Source organism: Artemia sp. Qi Xiang Cuo, chromosome 14 (assembly GCF_049724085.1).
Source record: "Artemia sp. Qi Xiang Cuo chromosome 14, ASM4972408v1, whole genome shotgun sequence".
Classification (NCBI taxonomy): domain Eukaryota; kingdom Metazoa; phylum Arthropoda; class Branchiopoda; order Anostraca; family Artemiidae; genus Artemia; species Artemia sp. Qi Xiang Cuo.
Genome location: NC_142807.1, coordinates 29561136 through 29578286, shown reverse-complemented (window position 1 = coordinate 29578286; position 17151 = coordinate 29561136). Strand labels below are relative to the sequence as shown.

The window sequence follows — 17151 nt, the reverse complement described above, 5'->3', positions numbered from 1 at the left end:
GCTGAAAAACTACGCTGAAAAAATGGCTATCTCAAAATTTTGATTGGATGTGTTTGGGGAAATGATGGGCGTGGTGGGGGGGCCAGTTGCCCTCCAATCACTTTCGACTATTAAAAAGGGCACCAGACCTCTGATTGGAAGGCAACTAGCCCCCCCCCCCACGTCCCTCATTCCCCCAAACACATCCAATAAAAATTTTGAGATAGCCATTTTGTTCAGCGTAGTTGATTTCCAGATAAAAAATATATTTTTGAGGAGGACACTCCCCCAAAACCCTCAAGGCAAGGGTTTTAAGTTATGCCCTGGGGGCATATAAGGTTTTATAGAAGACATAGTCGTAGAAACTTCAAAAGGGGCTTATTCGATTGGAAATTCAAAGGGCTAGTGCCCTTTTTAATAGTCGAAATTCATTGGAGAGCGACTAATGCCCCTCTCACGCCCATCATTTTTCCAAACACATCCAATAAAGATTTTGAGATCCATTTTGTTCCACGTAGTTCAGGATAACTTTGGAAATTATAAGGAAATTATAACTTTGAGCAGGACACTACCCCCACAGTCTTCTGGGCAAGGGTTATAAGTTAAGCCCTGGGAGCATATGAGGTTTTTATTGAAATCTGTGTCGTAAAAACTTGAAAAGGGCTCATTCGATTGGAAATTCAAAGGGCTAGTGCCCTTTTCAATAGTCGAAAGTGATTTGAGGGCAACTAACCCCCCTCTCACGCCCATCTTTTCACCAAACACATCCAATCAATGTTTTAGATAGCCATTTTATTCAACGTAGATGAAAGTTTTGGAAATTAGGTCTTTCAGGATGACAACCCCCCCCCCCACCGCCCTCCGGGCAAGGGTTGTTAGTTCTGCCCTGGGGGCGTATCAGGTTTTTATAGAAGGCGTTGTCGTAGAAACTTAAAAAAGGCTCATTCGATTGGAAATTCAAAGAGCTAGTGCCCTTTTTAATAGTCGAAAGTGATTGGAGGGCAACTAGCAAACCCCCCCCCTCACGAGCATCATTTCCCCAAACACATCCAATCAAAATTTTGAGCCATTTTTTCAGCGTAGTTGATTTCCAGATAGAAATAATATTTTTGAGGAGGACACTCCTCCACAACCCTCAGGCCAAGGATTATAAATTATGCCCTGGGGGCATATGAGGTTTTTATTGAACGTGTAGAAACTTCAAAAGAGCTCATTCAATTAGAAATTGAAAGGGCTAGTGCCCTTTTTAATAGTTGAAAGTGATTAGAGAGCGACTAACGCCCCTCTCAGTTCCACCATTTTCTCAAACACAACCAATCAAAATTTTGAGATATCCATTTTGTTCAACGTAGTTGAAAGTTCTTGAAATAAGGTCTTTTAGGATGATAACCCCCTCAGAGCCCTCAGTGCAAGGGTTGTAAGCTATGGCCTGGGGCCATATCAAGTTTGTAGAGAAAGTTGTTATAGAAATTCCAAAAAGGGCTCATTTGATTGGAAATTGAAATTGCCCTTTTTAATAGTCGAAAGTGAGTAGAGTAATTATTCACCCTCCTACGTCAACCATTTCCCTCAAAAACATTCAATCAAAGTTTAGAGATAGCCATTTTGTTCCACTTTATTGAAAATTCTAAAAATTATGTAGTTGAGGAAGAGAAACCTCCCAGAGTCCCAAGGGCAAAGCTTTCACGTTCTGCCCTGGGAGCATATGAGGCTTTTATAGGTGGGGATATCATAAAAATTCGTAACGGCTTCATTAAAGTCAAAACTGAGAGAGCTAGTGCCCTCTCTAACAGTCAAAAGGGATTGGGAATAACTAACCCCCCTATGAAGCCCACCATTCCTCCAAATACGTCCAATCAAATTTTCAGATAGCCATTTTGTTCAACATAGTAGAAAGTTCTGGAAATTAGGTCTTTGAGAATGACACCCCCCCCCCCCGCACTCAGGCCAAGGGTTGTAAGTTATGCCCTGGGGGCATATAAATTTTTATTGAAAGTTTGTCGTAGAAGCTTCAAAAGGGCTCATTTGATTGGAAATTGAAAGGGCTAGGGCCATTTTTAATAGTTGAAAGTGATTGAAGGGCGACTAAAATCCCTTCCACGCCCACCATTTCTTCAAACATATCCAATCAATATTTTTAGATAGCCATTTTGTTCCACACAGTTTAAAGTTCAGGAAATTATATCTTTGAGCAGGACACTCCCCCCACAGTATTCAGGGCAAGGGTTATAAGTTATGCCCTGGGGGCATATAAGTTTTTATTGAAATCTTATAAAAAATACTATTGAAAAGAATAGTCTTCACTCTTTGGGCTTACTAAACGAATCTAGAGATGAACCCTCGAAGAATACAAGATACTTAACCCAGCAGAAAATGTAGTCTAAAATGAGGTGTTTCTAAATCTATCGAAGCTCCTCTGGGATGAACTGGCAAAGTATGACAGTGTCAACCTTCGAAATGGTTCCACGGAGAGATTTGACAGAAAGCGTTGCATCAAAAAGATTCCCGAAAGGCGATCAAATGACGAAATCCGTGAGGCAGTTGGTGATTCTGTCATAACTTCCTTTGAAAAAAGACGGTTTGTCAATGTTGGTGCTGTGTCGCGTAAGCGAACAAAGCTTAACAAGGCTCCTGGAAAATCACTAGCTGAATCGAGCGACAGAGAAGATGAAGATCTTGAGGATTCAAGGACGAGTGAAGGGAAATCTGGCATAGCTAAAATGAAGTCGAATAAAAGAAAGGGAGCTGGAAACAAGTTACGAGAAGTCCTGAATCTAGACTGCTCATCTGACGACGCATCAGACAACTTGCCTGAAAAACTGTGCGACGATTCCAGTGAACTTAGTTGGGATGAAGACCAAAGCAGTGAACATAAGGTTGATGACAACTCTACTTGTAAGAAGGACTCAAGTCTCCCAATTAAACTGTCTGACTTCTATGCTGTGTTCTATAAAAAAAATTTACACATTGGGCGAACAGAAGACTTTCCAGATGAGGGGATGGTGAAGTTCAAATTTTAGGAACGTGTGAGCAATGCTGACTTCAGTTACAACTGGCCCAAGAAAGGTGATGTCGGTGTTGTTGAAGAAAGATATGTTTTCGCTGGACCACTCGTTCGAAAAGTACATGGCCCCTTCCAAATTGCAGGGCATCGTGAAGTTACAAAGTCATACAAAAAACTTTGTAAAGAACACTAATTCTAGCCCCCGATTTTCCAGGATTTTTCTACAAGTTCTGTTTTTTGACATGATCTTAGTCTAGTTTTCTGTATTTTTTTTTAATTTTGTTCAATACAAGTGACTTTTTTACATTGAATCTTAGAGGGAAAAGTCTGTAAATAAGTGGTTGTTCAAACTTACCGAAAGCATGGCCAACTTTGAACAAATTAGGAAACTACATGAACATTACATTAAATAAAATAACGTCATTCAAAGTTGGACGAAGTGTGGGTAACTTTGAACACCATTTTCAAAAAAAAACATTATGGCCTTGTGGGAAGGGATAGAAAAAATCCGTAACATCCACCCTCTTCAGCGGTCAAATATACATATGGAAATGTGTTTCTAGGTTGTTATGTTACCATTTACAAAATTTATTGCGAAATAAAGGAGAAAAAAAAAGGTACTTTTAGTTCAAAATAACCCCGTTTAATACCCTTTTTAATAGTCGAAATTGATTGGAGGGCAACTAGTCCCCCCACGCCCACACTCCCATTTGCCCAATATGTTTAAAAACTAAATTTTGACTTAAAATTAAATCAAAATGCACTGTGTTAATGCTAATTACCAATAAGGCATCTCAGCCATCCCAAGAACAACTGAGGGTATGTTCAAACTTTCGGGGCTACTTCTGCTCTTAAAATTTAACCAATTCAAAATAGCGGAAGTGTATCCAAGCTATCAAATAAAGTAAACAGATTTTTTTGGTGAATGGTATCAAGTTTTCTATTTCAGGTCAACTAGAGGAGGTATGAAACTAAATTAAACACTACCATTTGTGTCCAGATTTTTAAAAGGGTGCAAGCTGTTAGAAACGGCTAGAAAATTTTCTTCTGTATACAATTAACAGGCCAAAATATAAAGCCTTAAAAAAAGAAAAGATTTGAAGAATTATTTTCTTTTTCTCTAAAAAGACGGTGTAGATATAAAATAAAAAGAAATTAATTTAAAAACAAATTTCCACAAAATAAGTTTTTCAAAGAAAAATAAAGAACTCCATTAAACCAAAAATGAGCAGGAATAAAATCCAATAATTTACCAAGCAAAACTATCACAAATGACCATCAATAAATAAATAAAACCAAAAACGAACAGAAATTACAATAAATAACCGAGTCAAACTCAAAACGAGCAGAAATTAACACGAGTAAGGCTTAAAACCCCTATGCCTTCCCAAGGCCAGAATATAATTTGCACTTTACTGAAAAAATACAAATGAATGTGAATTATCAGTTCACTATTTATATACTGATATTTAGTAATCAAAATGTTAATATTATTTGATTTATTAAAGTTATGAAAGAAAAAACATTTAAATTTTTTCAGTAAAGTGCAAATTATGTTCTGGCCTTGGGAAGGCATAGGGTTTTAAGCCTACTCATGTTAAACTCATGTAACGCGCTAGCGCTGCCTAAGTAAAGAACGATGTGGGCACAATGTTTTTTTTTTCTTCTTCATACTCGGGCACTTCGTATCGAAGGAGTTGTCGTATGTACTTTATAACACAAAATGGTGGAAAACAGTACTTTGGTGCTGCGCAATATTTGAAAGAGTGAGCACTAGACATTTCCATTTACTTTGAAATGAGAGCACTCTCTTGATCTTCTACGATCACTGTTCCAACATAATCGCCCCTGAGGAAACATAAAGGGAAAAAAGAGTATTTTTTTTCTTTGGAAATAATTTACGAGACCACACTGGTTAATAATGACAAAAAAAAATCGCAAAGAAGAGAGAAAAGAGGACAATAACAGCCAGTGAATAACTGAAGAAAAGATTATGCAAATATTTCGGTTGAAAATCCGCTCAAACCAAACCTGAAAATAAACACTGAAACTAAAATGAGGACCCTTTCGAAGCAACGATGAACTGTCTTCTCCAGACCCAAGTTTGCCTCCCCCCTCCTGACGATGAAAGGTTACTACTAAAATAAAGATTCTTTCGAAGCAACTATGACAGGGTTACCCTGGAAAGGGACCATGGTTTGCTCTTTACAAGGTTGCAGCTCCTGCTTAAGCACAATAAGGGGGGTTGGGTAACTGTCTTCTCCAGACCCAAGTTTGCCTCCCCCCTCCTGACGATGAAAGGTTACTACTAAAATAAAGATTCTTTCGAAGCAACTATGAAAGGATTACCCTGGAAAGGGACCATGGTTTGCTCTTTACAAGGTTGCAGCTCCTGCTTAAGTACAATAATCTTGGCTTGCTAGAGATTTTACTGATTTAAATGTTTGTTTTTACATACCTGACGTATCCATGCTGCCCATGTTTCGAAATGAAGTCTCCAATCATGCGCACAATAATCTCATTATAGCCAAAAAACTTTCCCAATAAGAAGCTATTGAGAGGCATCCCAAAGCATTCGTCTTTCGGGCTGACAGTAACAAGCTGGTAAGAAAAAAAAATCTTTATAACTTGTTCCAACGAAAGACTACGAGTAGGATAAAAACTGGCTCACACTTTACTTTTAATTAACGTTCAAAACGATGAGAAGTCGCACGGTGAGAAAGTCAAAATGGGGAAAATGTTTTCTGTCAGAAAACTTTTATTTGGCAGATTTGGCTTTAATCGATCGATATAGTGGTGTTACATAAAAAGCACCCTTACAGGAGCCACAACATCTTATCTGTTGTTTAAAGATATCAATTCTCGAAATTCGAGAATGTTGATCTGGATTTTAATGTTGACCGACTTTTAGCTCAAAAAAGTGTCAAACCCGAACAAAATTGAGATATAAACGAAAATAGTACCAAAATTATCAGACAAAAATTCAATACAACATAATAAAAGTCCCCCCATATCCGAGTGGGGAGGAAACCCGAAAAACCGGGGAAAAGGGGGACATGCGGGAGAAGTTGGTAAAAATGTCGAACATGCCCAGACACTAGTTTAAAGTGAGTTTTCTGATGTTTTCAAATACGCTGATTACGAAATTGACATCTAAAATTCAGTATAGAAAAAGAGTACTACGGAAAACAGGGGAAAGAGGGGAGAAAAGAGAAGAATACAGGGTAGGGGTAGAAAGCGGTTTGAAAGATATTTTCTGGGGTATTCCTATCTGGTGATTACGAAATTGAGAACTGAAATGATATAAAAAAATTGATTAACATAAAACGGGGAAATGGGGGGGGGAGGGAGGGGAAAAAGGGAAATATACAGGGTAGAGGTAGAAGGCATGTGGAAATGTTTACAAATGTTAATACAGGAGATCTATAGAGGTTCGGCTACCCCATAGGTTCAGAAAAGGCAAAAAAAACTCGAGAAAGAAATACGGAAAGATACTGAAATTACTTTATTCCGTATTCCTCACCGTTATCAACAAGCGCGTGGGTTCGTCAACATAATCCTGTTATAATTCGACATTCAGTAAGAGAATCAAGGTAGACTAGTCACCGCGGAGTTCCAGTGCCGACGACAAAACCTATCCTGACGGAATGACATCTAGCGGATCCAATAGTCCCCAGTCTGCGTGGATGCTTACACATGTGACATGGTAGCAGGATAAATCAAGGTACGACGAGATTTTTTTGTTAAGTCAAGCATAATTTTGCGCCAGTACTCGGTTCAGTGAATGATCTAATACAGAAACTGACGGGCCTAGAGTACAGTTCTAGTGAACAGCACGTTACTGCAACCGCAGCACGAATAAAGAGAGATACTAAGGATCTACTGACATTTCTTGAATTCCTTCTAGAGAACTGTCCTTTGACTAGTTCCACAGAGCTTAGAAGTATAGACTCCGGGCTTATTGCCCAAAAACACGTCAATGCAGAGGATGCTAAAGCTGTAGGTGAGCGGATCCTCCAGCGCATGGATGGCCAATCCATCGAAAGTTTTTCATTCAAGAAGAAAGACAAAGTCGTTACACTGGCATCCAATGGGAACATAAGGATAGATGGCGAGATTTTACATATCGACCCTGCACTGCTTTTTCAACGTCTTTCGACTGCTGCCCAAACATCTGAAAATGACATGGCAGAAACTACGTTACGAACTGTGCAGTTATCCGCCCGCTTTGTTTGAGAATTCTGGCATAATGCGTCAGCCAGAAAAACCTGCACTAGCAAAAGCAATATGGAAAGAAGTGAAAACGGATTCGATTCACCACCTGCCAGTGTCAGATCGTGTCACTGTAGTTCACGGAGGTTGGCTGCTTAAGCAAGTACCTTGGAAGATTGGTGATACTTATGATTCAATCTGTGACAGCTATGTTAGTTTCGTTACTCGACGCTGCACCTCCCCTACTGTTGTCTTCGATGGATACAGCGCTGGTCCAACCACGAAAGATGCTACCCACAACCGACGATGTAAGGGAAGCCAGCATCAAGTGATCGATTTCAGTTTAGGGATGAAGCTCCAGAAAAAGAAAGAAGAGTTTTTGAGCAACTCTCAGAACAAACAGCGAATTACAAGCTACATCGGGGAAAAACTCAGAGCCAAAGGATTTGAAGTCGTCCATGCGAAGGACGATGCTGACTATATAATCGTGAAGACTGCCGTAACGAAAGCAGAAAACTCTGAAACAATAGTTCTTGGCAACGACACTGACCTTCTGATTCTACTCTTGTATCACCTCCCGCCTAATGCAAAAACACTTTACTTCGAATCGTCAACGAACGCAAAAGAAGCGATAACACGTTTCTGGTGCCTCAACGAAGTTAAAAAAAAAATGGGAGAAGTAACCAGGCTACTTCTGGTAGGGCACGCACTCTTGGGATGTGACACGACCTCACGAGTTTTCGGACTTGGAAAGCAAGCTGTGCTACCTCTTTTGAAGAAGAGCGAAGTGTTCAGAAAAAAATGCGAAGTGTTTCTGGATGAATAATCGTCTAAAGATGAAATTGTGAAAGCGGGGGAATATCTTCTCCTCAGCTTGTATAAAGCACGACCAAAGAAAATCTCACTAAGCTGCGACATCGAATTTTCTTGGAAAAAATTTCTTCGTCAAATACTACGGCGTTTGTTAAGCCTGAAAGGCTTCCGCCAACCGAAGCTGCAGCTTCATTCCACTCCCAGCGAGTGCGCCTCCAGGTATCCCATTGGAAAGGGGAACCAGCTGACCTCGACCCGGCTGATTGGGGTTGGGTCCTCAGAGACCATAAATACTCACCTGTGATGACCGATTTGTTGCCCGCACCTCAGACTCCTTTGAGTGTCGTGAGATGCAACTGTAAGACAGGCTGCGAGAACTCGCGATGCAGCTGAAAGAAAAATGGATTAGCGTGTACGTTCGCGTGCGGAGAATGTCAGGGTATCAACTGTTTGAACAGGGACAACGAGATTGTCGAAGACGAGGAGCTCGACTAGTGACATCAATGCTGTGTTTTTTAAGTCAACTCTACTGCCTTAAAAAGTGCAGATTTTACCTATAGTTACTGAAGTTCTTTTTTTAGTTTTTTATTCAACGATATTGCCTTCGAAAGTACAAATTTTACCTATAATAGCTGAAGTTTTATACTGTGATCACTGCCAAGCGGTTGTTTTCTTTATGTTTAGTAATTCAAATGGTTGTAAGAAAAGTCTGTGATTCAAGAAAGTAAAATTTTGATAATTAAGCGAGTTATTTTTTCCATAGGCCTAATTATTAGCCATTAGCAGCTGGCTCAGGAGTCAGGCTTCCCTTCCGCTTTTCCGTTATTTCCTCCAGTTTTGTTCGGTTTTCATGGTTCTCGTTTTCTTTCCTTCATTTTAGGTGTCAGTTTCGTGATCAGCAGATAGGAAAACCCCAGAAAACACATTTCAAACTGATTTCTACCCCTGACTTCAATTGTCCCTTTTCTTCCCCTCTTTCCCCCTTTTCTCCTGTTATGGTGGGGCACATGTTCGTTATTTCATTTTAGATGTCAGTTTTGGGATCAGAAGATAAAAAGACCACAGAAAACATATTTCAAAGTGCTTTGTACCCCTAACCTGTATTTTTAATTTTTTGTTCCTCGTCCCTTTGTTCCCCCGTTTTCCGTACGTTTATTCTAAACTGAGTTGTAGATGTCAGTTTCATGTTCAGCGTATGGGAAAGCCCCAGAAAACTCACTTTAAACTATTTTCTGTGCATGTTAGGCATTTTCCCCAGTTTCCTCCGCATTTCCTCTTTTCCCCTTTTTTTCGGGTACTTGCCCCACTCTGATTTATGGGGACTTTTAATATGTTGTACAGAATTTTTTTCTGATCATTTTGGTACCATTTTCGTTTATATTGCAATTTTGTCCGGGTCAAACCCTAAAAGTCCTGGACTATAAAGATAAAAAAAAAATAAAGTGAGTGGCTTTCTTGATACACACACTCGTTAGTAGTTCCTCAAGAATCATGGTGAAGTGGTGTTTATTTTCACATTCAAAAATTCAGCGTCACAAGGGCCCCTTGAATTTCATTTTTAGTACGGTACTATTTTTCCAGGTAGTTGCAAAAAACTTTTTTGGTTTTTCGCATTTCAAGGTAGGCCTAAAGAAAAAATTTCCAAGAAAAAATTCAAAATATTTATAATGTTTGATAATGTACCTTTTCTTAAGAGTGAGCGGAGGTGGAGGCTGTTGGGGAGGTCTCTACTCACACCGGTGGAAATTCCTTGCTTGATTTTAATTCTTTTAAAATGTAAAACCTGCCTATCTTTATTCTAAAATGGTGGCGGGCTGCCCAGATACCAGCCATCAAACTTGAGTCAATGAACAAGACCCCAGCAAGTCATGACCTCCGAATTTATTTTTGTCTATTCATTAGAATTTTTAAGTCCCTCCTCCCCATCATATTATAATAACAAATACTATTTCATATACTAGCAGTTAAAACTAACAATTTCAAAAAATACTTCCACTCGCAAGGGGAATTATGTTTGTTTGTTTTTTTCAAGGGATAAAAATCACTATCGGTAAAAAAAAAGACTGTTCTTTAAGAAGGTTTTAAGATAAGTAGTCTTGACCAGTTACATGCAAATAGGTAAAAAAAAAGATAGAAAGTTAATTAACAATATATATATATATATATATATATATATATATATATATATATATATATATATATATATATATATATATATATATATATACATATATATATATATACAAATAAATATATATCTTCAAACGAGAAATGATTGTGTATATATGTATGCATGTATGTAATTATTTTTTTTCGAGAACGGCTTTTTCGAGAAGTTTTTCTTTTTTTTGAGAAATTGGCAACATGAGATTTTTTGGCCTAAAAAACAGTCTACATAGATCACGAGTTTGAGAAAACTCGTTAAGAGCCTTAATTTTGGGGGAAATATCCATATGAGTAACGTCATATTAATTAGGACATTCATCAAGAGCATACATATATTATATTTGCCTCAGTAGTGGTTGTATCGTTTTTAAGTGACGATGATGCAGGCAAACTTACACAAGGAACATAGCTAAATATAAAATACCAAGCGCATTGAGTCTTTTTACAAAAGGCATTTTCAGAAATTTAATAATACCTAGAGGACAATTGAATAACCTAGACCAGGAATAGAAGGAATTAAAAATGAAAGTGAAGAACAAAGAAACATGCGGTTAAAAGATATGCCACAACGGATACAAAGAAATATGCGGTAAGAAGGCAAGCGGTACCGAGAATTACAAGCGATAGCAAGAAAGCGAGTATCAGAACCTTTTAAAATGAAGTGAAGAAGAAAGAATTGTACTGTTAGAAGACAAGCTTCAGCGAAAACCAGAACGATTTAAGAATGAAAGTTAAGAAGAAAGAAATATTACGTTAGAAGAACAACGCCATCAAAATCTTCGACGCCAGTAAAATGTGGCACAAAAACCAGCCCAAACCTACTAAGACGCCATAAACTACACAACAGTTAATTACAAGTCATTGGGACCCTTCGACGTTACATGTATTCCCTGTGGAAATCTCCATTTTCCCGAGGAAAGAGTAGTAGAAAACAAAGGTGATTCTTCTGGAGATTGCTAATTACAACGGTAATCAATATACATACAAGCGTTGCATAAATTCATGCCAGGGCTTGGTTCTCAAAATCGGCTATATAGTGTTTTTTTTTCTCTGTCTTAAAACTGGTATACTGACAAGTCTGGCCATAAAACGATCTAAATAGGTCAAACTTTAAAGAAAATTTGTATTTTTCCCAGAGTGGTTGTATCAAACATACGACGATGCCATGACATCAAGAAGAGGCTGCGGTTAGAAGACAAGCGACGATGAGAATCAATATATAAAAGCCTGTCGCGCAGCCGCGCAAGCTTATCAGAGGCAATAGCGCTGCCTTAGTAAAGAACGATGTTGCCACAATATATTTTTTTTCTTTTACACCAGGGCACTTCGTATCGAAGGAGAAGTCGTAGAAACTTCGGAAAGGGCTCATTTGATTGGAAATTGGAAGAGCTTGTGCCATTTTTATTAGTCGAAAGTGATTGGAAGGCAACTAACATCTCTTCTACGCCGAATATTCCCCTAAACACATCCAATGAAAATTTTCCGATAGCCATTTTGTTCAGCGTAGTTGAAAGATTCAAAAATTATGTCTTTGAGGAGGACACTCCCCCCACAGCACTCAGGTCAAAAGCTGCAAGTTATGCCCTGGGGCCACATAAGGTTTTATAGAAAGCGTTGTCTTAGAAACTTAAAAAGGTCTAATTCAATTGTATATTCAGAGGGTTAGTGCCCTTTTTAATAGTCAAAAGCGATTGGAGGGCAACTAAGCCCCCTCTCAAGCCCAACTTTTCCCCAAACACATCCAATACAAATTTCGAGATAGCAACGTTGTTCACCATAGTTGAAAGTTCTGGAAAATTGATTTTTGAGGATGACAACCCCCCCCCCCCTGCAACCGTCAGGGTAGGAGTTATATGTTATTCCCTAGGGGCGTATAAAGTTTTCATAGAAAGCGTTGTAATAGGAACTTCGAAAAAGGCTCATTCGATTGGAAATTGAAAGGACCAGTGCCCTTTTTAATAGTTGAAAGTGATTGGACGGCAACTAACCCCCCTCTGGCGCCCACCATATCCTCCAACACATCCAATCAAAATTATGAGATAGCCATTTCGGTCTACGTAGTTCAAAGTTCTGGAAATTAGGTCTTCGAGTATGTTAACTGCCTCAGAGCCCTCAGGGCAAGGGTTGTAAGTTATGCCCTGGGGGCATATAAAAGTTTTTATAGAAAGCATTGTCGTAGAAACTTAAAACAGGGTTAATTTAATTGGAAATTGAAAGTGCTAGTGTCCTTTTCAATAGTCAAATGTGATTGGAGGGCAACTAACCCCCCTCTCACGCCCACCATTTCCCCAAACAAATCCAATCAAAATTTTGAGATAGCCATTTTGTTCAACGTAGTTGAAAGTTATGGAAATTATTTCTTTGAGGATGACAAACCCCCCAACCTCTCAGGACCAGGGTTGTAAGTTATGCCTTGGGGGCATATACGGTTTTTATAGAAAATGTTGTGTAGAAACTTCAAAAAGGGTTCATTCAGTTGGAAAATGACAGGGCTAGTGCCCTTTTTAATAGTCAAAAATGACTGGGGGGGCAACTAAACCCCCTCTCACGCCCACTATTTCCCCAAACACATCCAATCAAAATTTTGAGATATCCATTTTGTTCAACGTAGTTGAAAGTTGTGGATATTATGTCTTTGAGGATGATAAACCCCTCAGGGCACGGGTTCTAAGTTATACCCTGGGAGCAAATAAGGTTTTTTACAGAAAGGGTTGTCGTACAAAGTTAAATAAGGGCTAATTTAATTGGAAATTGAAAGGGCTAGTGCCCTTTTTCATAGTCAAAAGTGATTGGAGGAAAACTAACCCTTCTCTCACGCCCACCATTTTTTCGAGCACATTAAATCAAAATTTTGAGATAGCCATTTTGTTCAACTTAGTTGAAGGGTTTGGAAATTATGTTTTTGAGCATGACAACCGCCCGACAGCCCTCAGGGCTAAGGTTGTAATTTATGCCCTGGGAGCATATAATGTTTTTTATAGAAATCGTTGACGCAAAAAAACTTCAAAAAGGGCTCATTCGATTGGAAATTGAGAGGGCTATTGCCCTTTCTAATAGTCGATAGTGATAAGAGAGAGAATCCCTCCAGCCCATCATTTCCCCAAAGATTTCCGATCAACATTTTGATTTGGCCACTTTGTTCAACGTAGTTGAAAGGTCTGGAAATAATAGCTGAGGATGACAATCCTATCCCCATAGCCCTCGGGACAAGGGTCGCAAGCTATGGCCTTGGGGCATATAAGGTGTTACAGAAATTTCTGTCTTAGAAGCTTCAAAAAGGGCTCATTCGATAGGAAATTGAGAGGAGAAAATAGATAGGACTAGTACCTTTTTTATTTGTCGAAAGTGATCAGAGAGCAAATGCCCCCCCACACGCCCATCATTTCCCCAAACACTTCCAATCAACATTTAAGATAGCCATTTTGTTCAACGTATCAGAAAGGTCTGGAAATTATGTCTTTGAGGCCAACAAATCCCCACAGCCCTGAGGGCAAGGGTTGTAATTTATGCCATGGGGACATACAAGGTTTTTATAGAAAGCGTCGTCATATAAACTTTGAAAGGGGCTCATTGGATTGGTAAACAGACGCTCTAGTGCTCTTTTAAAGAGTCAAAGTGATAGGAAGCCAGATAACCGCTCCCACCCCCACCCCCCACCCCAACACAAACACACACGTCATATTGTCCCGAAATGCATCTAATAGAATTTTTTAAATGGTCATTTTATTCAAAATAGTCTAAATATAATATAAAAAGGCTTTTGGGGTTGAAAGAAACCCCAGAGTTTAGGGGCGAGGGTTGTAAGGTATGCCCAGAGGGTATTTAAGGTTTTTATGGAAGGGATGGTTGTTTAACTTTAGAAGAGGCTCAGCCTTTCTCCAAGAAAAGACTATGTCAATATAAAACGAATAGAATTTAATTTAAAAAGCTCTTTCCACAAAATAAGTTTTTTTTTAAGTAAAGAACTCCATTAAACCAAAAATGAACATAGAAAGAATCAAATAATCTACCAAGCACAGAACTACCACAAATCAGTATCAATAAATAAATGAAACCCAAAACAAACAGAAATTAAAATAAATAACAGAGTCAAACTCAAAAGGAGCAGAAATTAATATGAGTAGGGTTCTAAACCCCCATGCTTTCTAAAAGCCAGAATATAATTTGCACTTTACTGAAAAACATTCTTTTAAATGTTTTCACTTTTATAACTTTAAGAAATCAAAAATTAATTAAGATTTTAAGGAATAAATATCAGCATATGTATATTAAATTGACAATCCACATATTTTTCATTAAATTCATTTCAATTTTTTTTAACCCTACTCATATTAATTTTTGCTCGTTTTGAGTTTGACTCTGTTATTTATTTTAATCTCTGTTTCTTTTAAGTTTCATTTATTTCTTGATACTGATTTGGGGTAGTTGTATGCTTGGTAGATTATTTGCTTCTTTTTTTGTTCATTTTTGGTTTAATAGAGTTCTTTACCTTTTTTAAACAACTTATTTTGTGGAACATTTTTTTTAATTAATAATAGTAAACGACAATAAATAACAAAGAAATATACGTTTAGAATAATTGCGACAATGAAAATAAAAACGAGCCAAAATTGGAATTGAATAACGAATAAATATCCGGCTGGAAAATAAGCGACAGTAAGAATTAAAACGAGTAAAAAGCAAAAGTGAAGATCAAAGAAATATGCGGTTACAAGATACACGACAACGAGGAATAGAACGAATTAAAACTAAAAGTGGAAAAAAATATACCACAGCGAGAACAAAGAAATATGTGGTTAGAAAATAAGCGGCAGCGAGAGTTACAGGCGACAGCAAGAATCAGAACGTGTAAAAAATATCTTGGAAAATTAAAATCTTGGGATTTATTACCTACAAAAAAGATCTACATAGATCATAAGTTTCAGAAAATTTGTTAAGTGCTTTACTTTTTGGAAGAAAGTTCATATGACTAGCGTCATATTTACGAGCACATTTAAACAAGGCCATACACAGAAGGGGGGTTAGGGGGTGTTTGATCCCCCTCCCCCCCGAAATTTTTGTTTGACTCGTAAAAACGTAACAAAAATGGATATAAACAAATTTTGTATGTTTTTTTTTAGGTTTTTTGTGTAACCACCCCCTCCCTCACGGAAAAATCTGAGTAAAATCCCCTCCAAAAAAAAATCCTGGATACGGCCTTGCATTTAACGACAATAAATTACAATATTTCACTCAGAGGAGGGATCGTATCGTTTCTATATCTATGACACATACAACAGAGCCGTCCTGGCTAAGTGGACGTGCGCTGGGTTGAGAATTCTTTGTCCAAGGGGCAAGGGTTCAATCCCTGGCGTGGCCAGTTATTTAGTTTGGGACGCGGGTCAGTAGTGTGACTCTGTAAGCTTAGCTTATCTGGGGAAGGTAAGCATGAAGGGTGTGCAAAATCACAGGATGGCTGGCCCCATGCCCCCCATTGCACTTCCTGGCTGAAGGGCCAAGAAACGGAGATCAGCACCCCCGGTTTGGACCTTAAGGGTCTAGTGCCTTCATACTTACTTACTTTTTACTTACACATACAACATTACAAAAGGAACATAGCCAAGTATAAACTACCAAGGGTAATGAGTCTATTTACAAAAGGCGTTTTAAGCAGTTTAGTAACACCTAAAGGACAAACAAATAACCTAAACCATCAAATATGACAAAACCAATCCGAGCAGCCAAGTTAAAGGATATTGAAAAATGTCTGAAGTAATGATAAACACAAATGAAGAGCAAAGAAATATACAGTTAGAATATTTGCATTAAATACAATTACAACGAGTCAAATACAGAAGTGAAGGACAAAGAAATACCCCTTTAGAAGATTAAAACGAGTCAAAATAAAAATGAAGAACAAAGAAATACGCAGTTACAAGACATTCGACAACAAGGAGCAGAATAAATTAAAAAGGAAAGTGAAAAACAAAGAAATACGCGGTTAAAAGATCTGCCACGGCGAGAACAAAGGAATTTGCGGTTAGAAGATAAGCGGCAGCGAAAATTACAAGCGACAGCGAGAATCACAATGTGTCAAAAATGGAGGGCTCCTCTATTTTCCCGAGGAAAGAGAAGCAAACAAACATGATCCATTTGGAGGTTGCTACTTATGACGAGAATCAATATATACAAGCCTGCGGCGTGCCAAGTACCGGGGACCGGCCTCGAAATCGGCTACTTAGTTGTTTTTTTTTTTTCAACTGCCATATTGACATTTATGGCCATAAAACGGTATAAATAGGTCACAATTTTAAGTGGACAAACAGGGGTGAAGCCGCCAGCTTCCTGGTACCATATTTTATGTTTTATTTGGAGTGACCTAACTAAAACTTAAAACAAGTAGAACAATTACATCAAATTTTTCATTAAAACTACTAATTTTTGTTTTTTTTTACTTATTCTTCTGTTGATTCAAAGACTTTACTGAAGTTGAGAAAAAATAATGGTTTCGTAGCAAAAATCTGGCAGAATACAGCGATGTGATAAAATATGTCTGAAACCTTGAAGATTTGAAGTATCAGTTTGCAACAAATAGACAAAATCGCATTCACTTATTTTGGTTCCCAACTTTCCAGAGAGGGTCGGTCCTTTCTCTTTCCAGTAGGTCGGTCCTGGTTCAACTTCTCAGAAAGCGTCGACTTTTTGGAACAGTCCTGGGAAAAAAAATTTTCTACGCAAGAATTTGTCACAACAGGCAATGTCCCCCAAGAAGAATGTTAGGCTGAGTTTTGAGTTTTAAACCGTACTTTGAATTTGTAATTTAATCATTTCCATCACATCAATTTTTTTATCAATCAATAAAACATATGGATCATCAGCTCATTCAATTTATTACACGTACTGATTTTTAAGATGGCAGAATTAGTACATTCTTAACGATCTATGTTTTCAAAGAGATTTTTACTTCAAATTTTAAATGCTATTAACGATTTTAATAC

At 38.1% G+C, this 17151-nt stretch overlaps 1 protein-coding gene across 1 annotated transcript in view; it reads right to left on the bottom strand.

The window, feature by feature from the left end:
• Nucleotides 1–4040: 4040 nt before the first annotated feature.
• Nucleotides 4041–17151, bottom strand: part of LOC148944354 (membralin-like) — a 65182-nt gene continuing 52071 nt past the window's right edge. Inside the window, exons 5-6 of the mRNA XM_089099906.1 lie at nt 5442–5584; nt 4041–4062 (exon numbers count right to left, since the gene is read on the bottom strand). Coding sequence (XP_088956032.1) covers nt 4041–4062; nt 5442–5584 — 165 coding nt within the window. The remainder of the gene's footprint in view (nt 4063–5441; nt 5585–17151) is intronic.